At 29.2% G+C, this 17,359-nt stretch overlaps 1 protein-coding gene and 1 pseudogene across 1 annotated transcript; both read left to right on the top strand.

Moving 5' to 3' along the window:
- Positions 1–3,527: 3,527 nt before the first annotated feature.
- Positions 3,528–4,550, top strand: LOC150027211 (uncharacterized; annotated as a pseudogene).
- Positions 4,551–9,570: 5,020 nt separating this feature from the next.
- LOC137831098 (uncharacterized) lies at positions 9,571–15,533 on the top strand. Its single transcript, XM_068638630.2, has 5 exons — positions 9,571–9,740; positions 10,151–10,227; positions 11,978–12,087; positions 12,644–12,761; positions 15,174–15,533. The coding sequence occupies exons 1-5, from the start codon at positions 9,617–9,619 to the stop codon at positions 15,402–15,404; spliced, it is 660 nt and encodes a 219-aa protein (XP_068494731.2). The 5' UTR covers positions 9,571–9,616; the 3' UTR covers positions 15,405–15,533.
- Positions 15,534–17,359: the final 1,826 nt, after the last annotated feature.

Here is a 17,359-nt window from a genome sequence, read left to right as displayed (position 1 = left end):
CAATCAATGTAATATACGCTGCCTAGAACCCAAAAAAAATTAAAAAAATTTCAAATATTTAACTATGGGGTAATAATATATATTACATCAGTTGGATAGCCAACCAGTGTAATATATCATGCTTAGAACAAAAAAAAAGTTATAAAAACATTTAAGTGTGAGCATGATATATTACACCAGTTGGATAACTGTGTGATATATACTGCGGAGAAAAAAAAATATTCAAAAATTTAACTGAGACAATATATATTACACCGGTTAGATAGCTCAACCAGTGTAATATGTAGTGCCAAGAGGGAAAAAAGTTTTATAAGTTTTAAAAAAATGTAAATAACAGCAGTTGTGTTATACAACTAGTGTTGTGTATCATTTATGAGTAAACAAATAATATATTACACCACTTATTACGAAAAATTAGTGTAATACAATTTTTTTAACCTATTTTCTTGCTTGCATCCACACTGCTCCATTTGTGCTATTCTACTCTTTGCCTCCTCTTGTGAACTCAGCCACCGTCGCTTCCACCTTCGTTTTCACTCAACTTCCACCACATTTTTCTACCTTTACCGCTGCCCCCAACTATTTTTATTCCTCCTCTCCATTGCCACCACTTCTTTGGTGTACTTTCTTGCTCTTCGTGGTCATTGCTCATTTAATACGTTATTTCCGCTCTTCCTCTTTAGGGCCACTTCTCTTCCTCTTCGTTAGCACCAATCTCGCCACTGTTGTGCCTCCATATTGTCTCCATTGTCGCTGCCACACTGCACTCATTGTCGTCGCCACAACTCCTTTATTCACACTCCAAGGTTAGCTTTTTTATTTTCAAAGATTTTAATATTAATTTTAATTATTTATATAGATAATTAGTTTCATTGTCGCCGCCACATTGCCTTTCTTTGTCGCTGCCACATTGCTTTCATTGATGCCGCCTCAGCTACTCCGTTCACGCTCCAGGTTAGTTTTTTATTTTCAAACATGGTAATTTTAATTATTAATTTATTTGACAATTATTTATATAGATGATTAGTTTTATGTTGTATTTGAAATATACTGTATTATGTTGAACGTCTTGGTATTGGGTCTAGGGATGATCGACCCTCAACAATTTGTAATGTGTTTTATAATGTATTATGTTTAGAATATATATATATATATATATATATATATATATATTTATATGTTGAACGCTTTGGTATTGGTTTCAGAGGTGATAGACCCTTGACAATTTATAATGTGTTTTATAATGTATTATATTTGGAATATAGTTGTTTTACATTTTATATGTTGAACACTTTGGTATTAGGTACGGGGGTGATCGACCCTGAACAATTTGTATTGTGTTACATCAACTAAAAATTAATTGACATTGATAGATAAGTTTTTCTATTACATATTAATGGATCGAAGTTGGATAAATAAGAGTCGTATCAGTGATATGTATGAAAATGGCATCGAAGAATTTCTACAATTTGCTCAACGGAATGTACAAGCTGTAAATGGAAGATATTATTTCCATGTGTTAATTGTTTGAATGGGAGACAATTATAAATTAAGTTTATAAAAGAACATGTTCTTTGTGATGGTTTCTTGAAGAATTATATAAAGTGGATATGGCATGGGAGATTTGTAGACGTAACACCTCCATCTGACTGTCAATATTCTAATATACATTTTGAAGATCGTATGGAGATATGATTCATGATATTGGACAAGATAGTTTCCAGCAAACACACATGTGTGATCATTGAAAGACAATTCTGAAACACCTCTTTATCCCGATTGTTCAAGTTTCTGACGTTTGTCAACAATATTAAAATTAATTAATACTAAGGTAAGAAATAGGTTACTTGAGTTGTTGTATGAAATGATTTTAAAAGATAATACATTTCCCACCTATCATTATGAGGCGAAAAAGATATTGTGTCTGATGGGTATGGAGTACGAGAAAATACATGTATATCCCAATGATTGTATATTGAATAGAAAAGAGTTTGAATCATTGCACAAGTGTCCAAGATATGGGGTATCACGATACAGAGTTAAGGATGACGACAGTGAGGAAGATTATGTGATAAAGAATCCACCTACAAAAGCATTATGGTATCTTTCAATCATTCCGCGATTTAAACGTTTGTTTGCCAATGTTAATGATGCAAAAAACCTCACGTGGCATGTAAATGGAAAAAGTCTAATGGATTGTTACGACATGTTGCCGATTCACCACAATGGAAGAAAATTGATTCTTTTGTTTCCTGAGTTTGGGAGTGATCCAAGAAATTTTAGACTTGGTCTTGCAACAGATGGTATGAATCCTTACAATAATTTAAGTAGCAAACATAGTTTGTGGCTTGTTTTAGTCATTATTTATAATTTGTCATATTTGTTGTGTATGAAGAGAAAATATATGATGTTTTCTATGATGATATCAGGACCAAGACAACTGGAAATGATATAGATGTTTACTTAAGTCCATTGATCAAAGACTTGAGATTTTTATGGGATCAAGGAGTTGAAGTATTTGATACATATGAGAAGATCAATTTCAATTTTGCATGCATTGTTATTTTGCACCATTAACGATTTTCCAGCATATGGGAGTTTGAGTGGTTACAGTGTTAAAGAACATAATACTTGCCCGATATGTGAAGAGAACACAAGTTACCATCAACTGAAACATGGGAGGAAAACTACTTACATTGGGTATCAAAGGTTTTTGAAACGTAATCACCCTTATCGTAGGTTAAAGAAAGCTTTTAATGGATCTCAGAAGGATAAAATTGCACCTCCACCCTTAACTGGCTAGGAAGTCTACAACTTAGTTTGCAATGTCAATGTGAATTTTGGAAAAACACAAAAGAAAAACATTGTGAAAAACATATGTAAGAAGAAATTCATATTCTTTGAACTTTCATATTGGTCAAACTTAGATGTTACATTGCATAAATGTAATGCACGTGGAAAAGAATGTTTGCAATAGAATAATTGACACGTTGATTATTAAAGAAATGACGAAAGATGGTATAAATGCTCGTAAAAATCTAGTTGAGATGGGTGTTCGCTTGGAATTTGAGCCACAACCTCATGGTAAATGAACATATTTGCCTTCAGCATGTCATACTTTGTCAAAATTTGAAAAGTTAAGTTTTTACGGGTGTCTGAGGGGAGTTAAAGTACCACAAGGATACTCTTCAAATATTAAAATTCTTGTGTCAATGTAAGATTTGAAACTTTTGGGCTTAAAATCTCATGATTGTCATGTTCTCATTGAAGACCTTCTCCTAGTTGCTATTCGTGAAATTTTACCAAAAAATGTTAGACACGTGATCACTCGCCTATGCATATTCTTCAATGTTATTTGTAGAAAATTTATTGATCCTAATAGCTTGGATGAATTAGAAAATGAAGCTATCATTATTTTGTGTCAACTAGAGATGTTTTTTTCTCCTTTATTTTTAAACATTATGCTTCATCTAATTGTTCATTTAGTGAGGGAAATTAGAATATGTGGTCTTGTTTTTTTACATTGGATGTACCCAGTTGAGCGATGCATGAAGATATTCTAAGGGTATGTGAAGAATGTGTACCGTCCAGAAGCATTTATTGTTAAGAGATACATTATCGAGGAAGCAATTGAGTTTTGTACAATGTATATGTCAGAAGTAGAAGCCATAGGAGTTCCAAAGTCGAGGCATGAAGCAATGGTGAAGGTAATGGCACACAAGGTGTGAGGGTGGTTAAAAAAGATCAACATGAAGTTCTCCAAGCACATTTGTATATTTTAAACAACACTGATGATGTTCTTTCTTATATAGATGCATACAAGATGTTGTTAAAGTCAATGAATTCTCGTGCAATTGAGAAATGGTTGTTGACTGAGCATAACAAGACCTTCTTGAAATGGTTTAAATATAAAATTGGTCAAGAAGATTCTGATATTGAGGAATTGAAATGGTTAGCACGAGGACCTAACTTTGATGTCATAACATAGACTAAGTACGATATTAATATGATGTCTTTTTATACAAAGACTGAAAATGAAAAAAGTACTATGTAGAATAGCGGTGTTACCCTTGAGGCAGAGTCTATGCATTTTGCTAGTTCAAAAGACAATAATCTTATTGGCTACTCTAAGTTACTTTGGAGTAATTGAAGAAATCTAGGAGGTTGACTATGTCAAATTTAGAGTGCCTGTATTTAAGTGTAAATGGGTTGATTTTAACACAAGAGTGCATGTAGATGACTTGGGTTTTACTTTGGTTGATCTTACAAAGATAGCGTGGAAGGAAGATCCTTTCATTATGGCTTACCAAGCAAAACAAGTTTTTTATGTGAAAGATCCTTCTAATGAAAGGTTGTCAGTTGTCGTACAAGGAAGAACAAAACATGATGTTCATCCTCAGGATGACTCAAGGGTCCAATATGTACACAAATTTTCATTCTCAAGACAATTATCTCTTTTGAATGACGAAAATGATGCAGATGAAGTACATGCTACAAGCCATGATCACAATGAAGGAATATGGGAGAACATTTTAACACTTCCACAATAGAAATCAAGTATTTTTTAATTAGCTTTTCCATTTAAAAATTTGTTTTATTTAATTTAAATATATATCTTAAACATGTTTTTATCTTTTGTAGGTCGATCACATTGCTAAGTCATCAAAGAAGACTAGGGACCCTACACGACTAAGGAATCTTGTTATTAGGCGTATGGGTAATAATAGGGTTTTAGTTCAAATAGACCCTCAAACTACCAAGGCATCATGCTCTAATCATGCTCAATTTGTAAGTTATTTGGGAGTCCTAGCTCGATCTAAGGTCTATATCTTGGTCCCTGACTAGGACAACATAACAAAAGTAGATAAGAATCTCATTTGGGAGGATATTTGTGTAAACTATTTATTTAAATGTTATTAAATAATTTGTCTATTGAATATGCATTTTAATGATTTATTTATTATAATTTGTAGACAAATTTGAGTTTGAGAATTCAAATTTGGTTTGAAGAAAAATAATGCCTTCAGTAACTACAAAATGGAGGCAATTCAAGACAAATTTGACAACCCATTACATCTTTCGTAAATACAAGGACAAATCTCCTTGTGGGAAATATTCTATAGATGAAGAGACACGATCTCAATTTGTTCAGGGTTGTATGGATCCCTCATGACAGGTTTTTGAGCATTTCATTATATATGTTATTAAATCTTATCATGAAATTCATAATTTATGTGTTTGATGTACTTAGAGGAAAAGAGAAAAAAAAAAGCTAAGATCATTGCACATAAAAATGGTACGCCCCACAAACTGTCTTGGCAAGGTTATGATTTGTTAGAGAGAAGAATAGTAGAAAAAAAAAGTTAAAGATACAATAGGCAGAATCTGGTTTTGGTGAACTTATATGTCCTCCATCCCTTTCTAGTCGACATGAGAAATAGAAGTTAGCAATAACTAAAGCAAGGGGTCAAATGACATCTGAGAAATCAGTAGAGATTTCCCAACATATTATAAGTTCACAATTACATGTCATATTTTTAGTGTTACAAACTTTTCATTACATATTATATTAAAACATTGTATTATTCTTTACAAGATGAGCTAGTGGAACAAAACTCACAAGGAAGTTTTGTTCCTAAAGGTCGAGATGACATCTTGACCATGACCATTAGGATTGAAGAACACCCTGGTCGTGTATGTACGACTGGTTTTGGTGTTGGGGTTAGGCAAAACTTTGAATTAGTTTCTCGACCCAGCTTTTCTATAAATGTCAGTCAACTGATGATGGAATATGTTTTCTTTTTGAACCATGACAACCCACATGTCGGACACACCTTCAATGCAACAAATCCCTTTTTGTATAATACACAATCATTAGGACATGTTTGTATCTTTCTTGTACTCCATACTCATCGAACACAATATCTTCTACATCTCATAGTTACGACTAGATAACATATTGCATTTTAGAAACATATTTTTCAACAACTTCAACAATTTTGTGAAACTTTTATCGATCATCCATTTCTTGCTTATGAATGAAGCAATAATGATGACACAAAACAAAACAAAAGAAAGGGGATCTCTATTGGATATTTAAAAAAGAAAAAATATTTACTGCTGATATGAAAAACAAAATTAAGAGATCGAACCTACTTATTTGAATATTTGGGGGTTTTGTTTTAAATATGTATGCACTCAACTTTTGGTTTTTGTGTGTTGTGTTTTATTTGCATACACATTTTTTTTATAAAGGATTAAAACACCTCTAATATTTCCTTTTATTTATTTATTCTTTATTAGTGATAAAAAAAAATATCGAACATATAAAATAAATCCTTAACCTAATAGTAAGGGAACTTAGTACCTAAGGAATACATTCCAAAAACTATCAAATAAACCTAATATTGGATCAAGTTCAAAATAAGAATTTAGGTATATACGAGACCTTATTATTTTTTTAAAAATAAAAAATGTTAATTTTAATATTTAAAAATAATTATGTATATATATATATGTTAAAATCAAAATTTATATATATATATATATATATATATATATAAAAGAAGTTGTTATTATGAAGATCAAAATCAACATTATAAAAAAGTCATTAAATAAAAACTAAATTTAGAGATAAAAAATAATTAGTTACTATATTGACTAAATTAGATATTACTTTGGAGACAAAAAAATTATTAGTATATAAAGTATATTTTATTATTAATAAATAGTTTCTTATTAATTTAAAAATTATTTATTAATAATAGAAACTACTTTAAATATTAATGAATTTTTAGTCTCTAAAATAATATTTAATTTAATTATTATAGTAATTAGTTATTTTTTTAAAAAATTAATTTTTATTTAATGATTTTTTTTAATACATATAGACTGAAAATCATAAACGTTCCTACTCCAAGGAAAAAAACAAAGTTGTGTGAATGAAGAAGCAAAACCCTTTGTTTGCATGTTCTTTTATGGGTTGGCTAGCACAATAGGGTGGACGTGCATGGAAGTGGGACCAAGTTGTGATTGTTAAGGGGATAGTGAAAGTGGTGACATATATGAGATGGCAAAGAGAGGTGGTGGTCCACGATATTACCATGGAGGAAGATACATGGGAGTATGACCCATATATACACAATAATAGTAATAACGAATGAATGAAGCATTGTAGAAATTCGAAGCATAAGGTTCTTTTTTCCATGGTGCTTGAATTTTGAGGTTAGTTTAGTGTTGAACACGGCAGCACAAAGATGGATGCATGGGTCCAAAAGTAGGCACCGTCTATTATTGACGTGAAATTGATTGGAATCGGAGAAAGTGAAGGCAAATTGCCCTCTTCTATTTATTCACAATCTTGACTAACACACAACTTTTTTTCTTTTTTTATTTCCTTTCACTAGTTTTTGAGTGTTGTCAATGTCTCAGCCATTAAAATTGATTTCCAAAAAACAAAATTTTATTATATATATACAAATATTTTACTTATAACTTTTTATTATTTTCTGTGTTGTTTAAAAATTCATACTCAAAATCATTTTCCTCATCTCTTTAAGTTATATATTTAAATTTGGGTTAAAATAAATTTAAAAGGACAATCAGAGTCTTGTGTTTATAAAATTGAATTTTTAAATAAAATTTTGATATGTAAACGTATTTCTGTTAGTAACTAAGAATTAATAGCGGATTGATTTTAAAAACATATAGGTTTTGAAGTTTTATAATGGGGATGTTACCTTTTCAACTTATACTATTCTACGAGTTTATCATTTAAAAAATATTTTATTATTACAATTTTTAAATACTTTTTCATTGAAAAAAGTGGTATTGTGGTTACTTTCTTCTCTTTCTTGGTGGATCTTATATTGATGGGTCATGCATGACTGACTGAAAATAAATATGCGTGTCAAAAGCTGCATATTTCCCTCGTGAGCTTTTTGATTTAACACGTGCGAGAGAGAGAAAGAGATATGAAAAAGAAGAAGAAAAAAGTTATATATGGAAACAATGTTTAACACGTATATTTCGATAGCAGTTTTTTTTTTCTTTTTCTAAACCTCAATAATCAACATGATTAATCATAGATTAATTATTAATTAATATAAATGTAAAGTTGATGGAAGCATCGTATAGGATATATTTGCAGTTTGGAAACGAATTTATTGACTGATTAAGACTAAAGCACACTCATTAGCAATTAGATTTTGAAGCACTCATTATTGAAAAGAAGACTTACAAAGCCTTGGTGGAGATAATAACTACAGTATAAAAATTAATTTAGGTATAATAATAGGACCTCTTATACATAATTATATCACATTTAAAATGATATTTCATCATTTTTTAATCTACTAATTAATAAATATGGTATGATGAATATGAAGAAGTGGAAAATAAATGAAAAGGTATTATTTATAACAAAATTCTCTGGATCACAGTATTATTATATGTTTGCTTTTTTACTTTTATTTCATTTTCAGTTTAATTTTTATTATATTGATAATAGATTTAGGTATAGAAGTATGTAACACTCAGTTTTTATAATTAGTTAGAAATTATGAATAGTTTGTTTTTAAATATATTTTTTAGCTAGTACTTACAAATAATTTTTCAAAAAAAAAAAAGCATTTTTAATGTTGTTAACTTCTAAAATTAAAAAAAAAAACTAATAAGAATAAAAAAAAACATTGTATTATGATAAGAAACATTTATCAATCTTCGTAGAGAAGAGTATAGTTTTTAAAATAAGAGGAAAAGTAGTGTAATTTAATTACATCTTAAAAGAACAATAATTTCCTCTAATTAACCTCCCTATTTCCCTGTTAATTTCACATATATAGTATATTTTCACAACATATTTTATATTTTATGTTTTTTCTCGCTTTATCATCTTTTTTTTTATATTTCATTTTCTCTTCCTATTTCTCCGTTTATTTAAAAAAAATATTTAAAAAAATAGGAATATAACTTCTTATATTAACAAATATATATATATATATATATATGTATATATATATATATATATATATATATGACATAATTGAAACTTAATCAATAAATAAAAATGTATTCTACATGCTTCAGTTTTTATCTGTCAGCTTAATTATTATTCATTCACTTGCATTGACCATAGATAAATGAAGAAGACAGTGCAACTATTAAGAAAATCGAAGACTTCTCTTGTTATTTCCTTCTTATTTTGTTATTTTCAAAGCAATTAATTTCACCTTTTGAAAAGTCTGACCGAATCTATTTCTTAAATCACACATTTTTATTATCATTATTATCATCAATAATAACATTACTTTTATACTTTACAATCTAAATCAAAGGGAATGTTCAATATATATCCAATCAAAAAGGGGAAAAAAGAATTATATATATAAATAAATATATATTGCATAAGAATATATGATAAGTATATGTTTTAACAATAATACCCTTTTTCTGAAAAAGTCATTGACCTTGGACACACAGAAAACATTCTATGGTCGATGCTGCTTTCATATTAGATGCAAAACAAGTCTTATTCATTTATATTTATATATATGCATATATTCTTCCTTTAAGGTTCTCTTGTTGCTGTTTTTTGCACGACGTGAAAGTGAAGAACATGAAGAATTCTAAGAAAACGGGTGTACGGAAATACCAAAAATCGGAAAATCCACGCTTGCGATGGACACCTGAACTCCATGAATACTTTGTTGAAGTTGTGGAAGGTCTTGGTGGAAAAAACAGTGAGTTTTTCCTTCTTCAACTTGATCTAGGGTTAGCTATTTGATCTCTTCGTCTTCATCATGTCCATTCCCAAATTTCATTCTATTATTTTTTCAGTTCTTTACTTGATCCTTTGTTAATTAAGCTGGTTTATGAAATTTCTAGCTAGAATTTATTTTTCTTTAATTTGAGTTGTATTTCTTCTAATTATTCCTCTTATATGTGAGTGTGAAGGGAGAAAAACAAGCTATTAATACCAGAAACAGCTTACACAAGATGGTTCTGTTATATATTATGCACTATTCATCTTTTTTTTTTCTTCTCTTCTCTTGTAAGTGTGATATGTATCAAACAAGAGAGAAGGAAATTTTCTGCTATATTTCAAGTTCAACTAGTTCCTGCTAACGATTAAGCAAATTGGGTTTTGCAGAGGCAACTCCAAAGAGCATTCTGCAGATGATGCATGTGAAAGGACTAAGAATCTCTCACATTAAAAGCCATCTTCAGGTATACATATATATAGTTATCCCATGTGGTCCAATATATATATATATATATATATATATATATATATATATATATATATATATATATATATATATATATATATATATATATATATATATATATACATAATTATATACTTCTATAAAATACCTGTCAGTATAGCTTTATTTATTTTTCTTTTACAAGTGAAATTAAGCCTTTGATTTTGTGGTTTGGCGAATGATGGGGTGGGTTAGAACTTGCAAAACCCCAAATTGAAGAATATAAAACAATGTTTTACCTAATATGACAATTTTTTTGGTTAATTTGTTCTTCCTCACAAGGAAAATTCCTAATCTCTTGTCTCTATTCAAAATCAATGAAATTAAGGATATGAGGAAAAAAAAGGGTCTAGGGTATTTTTTTCCTTACCAGCAATAATTGATGAAGCAACAAAAGGAAAGAAAAAAATACTGTAGTTTGTGGAAAGCAAGATTTGTGACAATAGGTAGATATATATTGCTACGTTCCTTCATGATTATATTCCATTGCTTTTCAGCTGACGACAAAGAACATGAAGAGTCATATATAAACCCCATTATTATCCTCACTTCTTTTTGCTGTTACTTTAGTTGTATTTTTCTATTACTTATGTTGTTTCTTTCAATTACTTGATACAGAACAAAACGAATTGATCAATAATATCTTATTTGTATTCATATTAGTTAGGTTATATATACTACTTGTTCATATCAAAAGAATGAACAGAAATTTCTTTAGTATTAAAAAATGTATTCTGTGCACGCGTATAGCTTGTAAAAATAACAATAATTTATCTGGGTTAGGTACATGTGCATATGCAACACGAAAAGGAAAAAAAAAAACTATATATATAAAAAATAAATAAAAGTTTTGAAGACGTGAAACTCTTTTTCTCTTCTTCTGTCTTTAGCAAGATCTGTGAAAACAAGTTTTGTTGCATTGTACATAGCTAGCTTGCTTTTTTAGATGCCAAAAGTGAATATCTGTGTAAGCTTTAAAGAAAAGGAAGCACTTTTTTTTTTCCTTTATTAGGCTTGAAAATTAGTTCTACACTACACCTATCTTCAGTTTCAATGTACTATACACTAGGCTTTAGCATATTATATTCACATTTATAACCATGCGTTTCTAATGTGATTAAATAAAATTGAGTACAAAGTAGGAGAAGAGAAGAAGGGGAATAAGTTGATATTGATTTTGATTGACTCTAGAATGACTTTTGAAAGTGTTTTTAAAAGTATTCTATATACAATAGAGTTCTGAAAGCACTTCTAAGACACACCAGCAGTCCAAACATATCTTTGTAATAGATAATGAAATGATCATTTTTTTTAGTTAATATGTGACATTTAATATAAAACATTCATGTATTTTTATCAGTAATAACTGATTTATTAAGTAATTTAATTGATTACTTTTAGTAAATTGTTTTTATTTATAATCTTTAAATTGAACACTTCAGTTCAAGAATCTCAACCTAATTCTACACATATTATGTATATTTAACTTACGTATCAAAATGAAAACCTTTATATAAATTGCGGCTATACCAATTATCTTTTTCTTTTGGTTACCTCTAATTGAACGATGTGGTATATGGTCAGAGTATTTCTAATATTTTTATTTTTTTTATTGTCGATATACCTATCATTTGCTTCTACTAAAACATAAAAGAAAATGATTTAATGTTAAATATTTTGTTAATTCTAAGAGGAATTTTGGGTTTTAGATGTACAGGAACCTGAAGGGACATATGATTCTCTCATCAATGCATGAGAAGATGGAAGGGAATGAAGAAGTTAAAGATCTCCCAATGTACTCCAATTGTTCATCCCAAAGGTAATAAGTCATACAAATCATTTCAAACCTATTATAAAAAATTCTTACCAACTTTAGAATATGGATTTTTCTTTTATAACGTTATATAGTATTTTGGTGAATTAATGTAGTGGTTAAATATTCTACTCTTTACACTCTGGGAATAAATCATGTACCAAAAATTCATATTCCCTTTCTATTGTGTATGAATGAAAACTTTTGATTTAGTAATATTCACAATACTGCAAAACAGTGAGACCATTAGTTCAATGAACTTGAAAAAAGCTACGGAAGGAAAAAAGCTCATATATAGATCCATTTCTTTCTTTCTTAATTTAAACTAATACATGTAGTTTATTTTGAACTCGAATATTATTATTTGGATTCAAGTTTTTATTTTTATTTGAGACTCCTAAGGTCTTAACTATATATATTGGTTGAATACTGTTTTAATTGCTGAAAAATACTGATTACATAATTTTAACATCAATTTTTTTAATATATTTTAGTATATTGGTGTTGTATCACTCCTTGTAATCGTGAATTCTTTCACATATTTTTTTTTTCTATTGTTCAGATCACAAGAAAAATTTAGAACATCAAAATATGATATGGGGATTGTGACTCAAGAAACTCGCACGTTAGAAAATAAAGGGCTTTCACAAAGCAGTGAAACAGATTACGATCTAAACCAGGTACTATTTATATCTATTATTTAGTTTCATATACTACTTTCCTTACTTTTAGAATTCAAACATTTTAAGCTTTAAAGATTTGAACCATTATTTAGAAATTTTGACCTTGTTGTGAAACAATTTTCTATTTATTTTATATAAGAAAAACATTCCATGAATAGTTTTGCAAACATATGTCCCAATAATTTAGGATCCTCAATAACACCATTATATTATATTATCAGTTCTTAATCTATGAATCCCACTATAATTATTTCTTTTTTTACCATGTTTTTCTCCCCATCTTTAAACCAAAGCATCATGGTCTTCTCTTTCCAAAACAAGTATTGACAACAAAGAGCATGATCAAACTCCTCTTTAGTAGTCTTTCTTGACAAATAGGTATTTCAAGACTGTTGGACTAGCAATCTCCAAACTTTGTTGGATAGCAAGTAGGGAAGTCTGCTTAAGAATGACTTCATTTTGAACATTACCAAAAGAGTTTTTATTCCATCTTCTGAGCTCAATTTTCAACCTTTTCAATTTATGTTGCAAAATATACCTAAGACAACCAACAACAATATGTTTCCAAGAATCATAAATAAGCTTCATACACGATGTATCCTGAAGCCACATATTAAATAATCCAAAAGCGTCAGCCTTATGTAAACAATTACTAGAAGAAAGACTAACAAGAATAGGGGAGTGATCAGAGCAATTTTTAACAAGAACTTGATAAGTACAAGAGGACCATTAATTATTCAAGACACTCTTCATTATAAAGCTCTATCAAGCTTTCTATCAATTCTCTGTAACTCTCTCCTCCCATTACTCCAAGTATAACAAGGACTAGAGAAAGACATATTAGTGAGATCATTATTATTAATCCAATCAAGAAATGAATCAACCCCACCTTTGCATTCATCAATCGAGAGAACAACATTAAAATCATCCAAAATGAACCAAGGATCAGTGAAGGAACTAAGATCCCTCCACAAATGTCTTCTAATTGAGTATGTGTTAGCTACATATACCCCTGCAAAGCTAAAACATTTATTGAACAAAAGGCAAGTGGTGAAAATAAATTAAGAGTTAACCAAGGAATATTGGACAAGATTTGGGACAACCAAACACCAAAACTTAGCAGCTTTACTAATGATAGGAGAATTAGCAATCAAATGCATATAAGCAGTTTTGAAAAGAGCATCCAAAGCATCAGTGTAAGGCATCATGGGTTCAACGATGAAAATAAGAAAAGGTATATGTTGTTTAAGTAAAGTAAACAACATCTCCACAGATTTTTGGTTTGCCAGGCCTGTAGCATTCCAAAAAAAAAAGAAACTTTCATTGCAACTTTTTGGATTAAATTATCTTAGTCATTTTCTTGGATTTACTAGCCCCTATAGACGGTCTCCCTGACTTTCTAGTGGTGTGTACAATATCATCCCCATTGTCACTAGCATTCTCCTCGCCCTCACTATTATTAGCCCAAAATTTAGATGCCACCTAATTTGTTGTAGTTATCTACTTGTTATGATGTAAATCAACAATTTGAATCGGGATAGCTGGCATACCAGTATTAAGACCGCCTGTAACATCTCTTTTTCTAAACCTGCAAGGGATGAAAAAGGATTTTGCAGAGCCAACATACTATCACTATCAATTTAGCTACAAAATATTGATCTATCCTTTACCAAATGATTCCTAGTGTCTATATGACTCGGTTATCATTAGAATTTATCTTTAGTAATTCCTAACTTAATACTTGCATAACATTTAGCAATATTCATATATAATTTTTAATAACTTCTGATAGATACATATACGCCATAGTAATATCATTTAGGTAATTACTAATCTCATTATTCAAACCAAATCAATTCATCAATCACTCTCAAATATTCATAACATATCTCACATCATTTCATAAAAAAACCTCTTTAAACATTTTCATCTAATCATATTTATATACACAACACTTGAAACCTAAAAAATACTTCAATTTCATCATAGAGAATTATCTTGAACAATATATTTTTGCTCATATGACAATCAACCTAAATAAAAGAACTTTTGTTTTTATATGATTTTTTCTTGAGTGATTAGTCCATTACTTGAAGGATCATATAATTATTTGAGCAAAAATCTATAAAAGGAAAGACACTTCTCTCATTCTCTTTTTCGACTGAGCGAAAAATAAATAAAATAGAAATTCTAAGGAATCTATAACATCCATCCAACAATCAAATTAACCATTTTTACATATTTTAACATATTTCATAAGTCCATTATAGCCTATCATTGCATTCAAAATCATAATTTCATCATCAAATCAAATTATTGCATTTTAACCTAAATATATATTGCATCTCAAATACTTTTAAAAAATACAGAACCATAACATGACACTATATTAATTATACTATTTTGCAGGAACCCGAATCATGTTACATACATAGTGATACGTCAAATGAAGAAAATAGTAGGACAATGAAATTTCTTGATCTCTCATTCTCTTTTAGCTCTCAACTATTTCCAACTATGCATGGTAATCAAGAGAGGATGCATTTTTCTTCACCAAATACAGCAGATAATCATGCCCTCGATTCTAATCCTGTACAATCTCATGGGACCAATTACATAAATTTAGACCTAGCAATATGAACATGGATCATATCTGTAACCACGCATTGTTTATTGTAGGTTTAGGTTTTTGGCAAAGATTGTAAAAGTTAATGAATTATTGTATAATCTATAATAATTAAAGAAATTTTTAAGCAGGCTTCTATTTAATTAAGTTGCTTAATTTATATTGTTTTTACAGTATATTCTAAGTTTATGAGTTGTGAATTAATGAATATAATTTTTTTTTGCTTTAGGTAATTAAGTATTTTTTTTTATGTGTGTGAGTTTAGTGTATAGGTAAGAAGTGCCCCTTTTTACTGTAATACTCACAGGAGTGTTAAGCAGATTCATCTATTTTTTATTTTTTTTTAATCTTTTGCAGTGGTACCTAGAGTTGGAGTATTCTAATACTCCTATTTTTATTCATATTTGTTACTGATAAAAAAAATGGACATCTTCTGCTCAACAAAGATTCAACATCAATGAAATAACATTTTTTTTCTAAAAATTAAATAATTTAAGATGAATCAATAGAAAAATATATTAGAAAAATATTAGAAAATATTACTTTTATTAGGTGTTAGAAGGGTGTATACAATTTTTCTTTTGTTTTTAAAGAGCCAAGGGCATGAACTCAAATTAAAGCTTTTTACTTGACGTTGTAAACCGCTAAACAATTCAACACAACTTTTTTTTTATTCAGTATATATATATATATATATATATATATATATATATATATATATTACATAAAAGGAAGCATAAATAAAAAAGAAAATAAACATGAGGGAACTAGACATAAAGAAAAGAAAAAAAAAAAGAAATTTCCAAAGTAGCTTAAAGTATTACATTGGGAGCTTAGAAAAAAATGAAATAAAAATAAGAAGACAAAAATAAATTCTCTAAAGCGTTGCACCCATAAAATTAGCAAAAAGGAATAAATGAATTCCACGATTTCCATTTGTATTTAGTAGCGGTGATAAATTCCTGTGATAATTATGCACGTCATTATCATTCTTTTTTTTTATCAATTTTGGAGGTCTTCTTATTGGGCTTCATTCCAACTTTAGGAAAACGTTCTGATCTCCTAGAGTTTTGGACTTATTCATCATCTTCACTTATAAATTATTACCCTTTATCCATCTTTGTAGCAAAAGACTTATAGATCAATTTGACTTCTTCTAAGAAAATACTAGCAGAGGTAGATTCAACTTTATTTTTTGTCAAGATGGTTGGACATGATTCTAAAGCCTCTTGATATCTGAAAGAGATTCAAAACCTTTTTACAAGGCTAAATCTTTAGAAACAGATATATAAAAAAAAACTTGTTTGGTAGCGTCAAATTGAGGACTTGTTGCATTAGTTGCAAACTTGAGTTGATAAAATCCTTTTAAAAGATCAAAATTTTCAAGAGTCAATGAGTCATATTTTTTTGTAATAAATCATCTAATTTATTGACACTCACCAAAGAGGACATATCAGGAAAAATATCATCATGATCCTAAACCAACCCTTATACCCTCAGCTGCAACAACAAAAACATTATTAACAACAAAAAGTTCTTTAGTAGATTTCTTAAATTTTTTACCAACAAGATATTCATCCACTTGGCCAACAACAAATTCAACATATGTATCATGATCAATAATTGCTCCCTCAACTCCTACTGCCCTTTCATTCCGAGCAGGTACATAATATATTTATGCCTCTACCCCAAAATTTTATTTCTCTATACACCAACCGCTTCCTTGTGAAGGACATCAATAAATTTTTTTTAGGTTGGACAATGACAAGTTTATATTGAACAACAACAGGCTTGGACAAAACATTAGGCAATTTGGACAAGTTTATTCATAGTGCATACATCAAGAGAAAGAGGAGTATCAATCCCTCTCGCAATAGAGAAAATTACTTTATACTGGTGCAGAAAAGGTAAAAAATGGCGGTTATTTTAGCAATAAGATGGTGACTCTTGGACCGTTGTGTATTCCATA

Source organism: Phaseolus vulgaris, chromosome 6, assembly GCF_051622355.1.
Source record: "Phaseolus vulgaris cultivar YP4 chromosome 6, ASM5162235v1, whole genome shotgun sequence".
Classification (NCBI taxonomy): domain Eukaryota; kingdom Viridiplantae; phylum Streptophyta; class Magnoliopsida; order Fabales; family Fabaceae; genus Phaseolus; species Phaseolus vulgaris.
Note: the sequence above shows the minus strand (reverse complement) of the source record. Positions and strands in the feature narration are given on the sequence as shown.

Coding starts and splice junctions, on each gene's coding strand:
- LOC137831098 (XM_068638630.2), top strand. CDS start 9,617: ATGAAGAATTCTAAGAAAACGGGTGTACGGAAATACCAAAAATCGGAA. Junction 9,741..10,150: donor AGGTCTTGGTGGAAAAAACA/GTGAGTTTTTCC, acceptor TGGGTTTTGCAG/AGGCAACTCCAAAGAGCATT. Junction 12,088..12,643: donor TCCAATTGTTCATCCCAAAG/GTAATAAGTCAT, acceptor TCTATTGTTCAG/ATCACAAGAAAAATTTAGAA.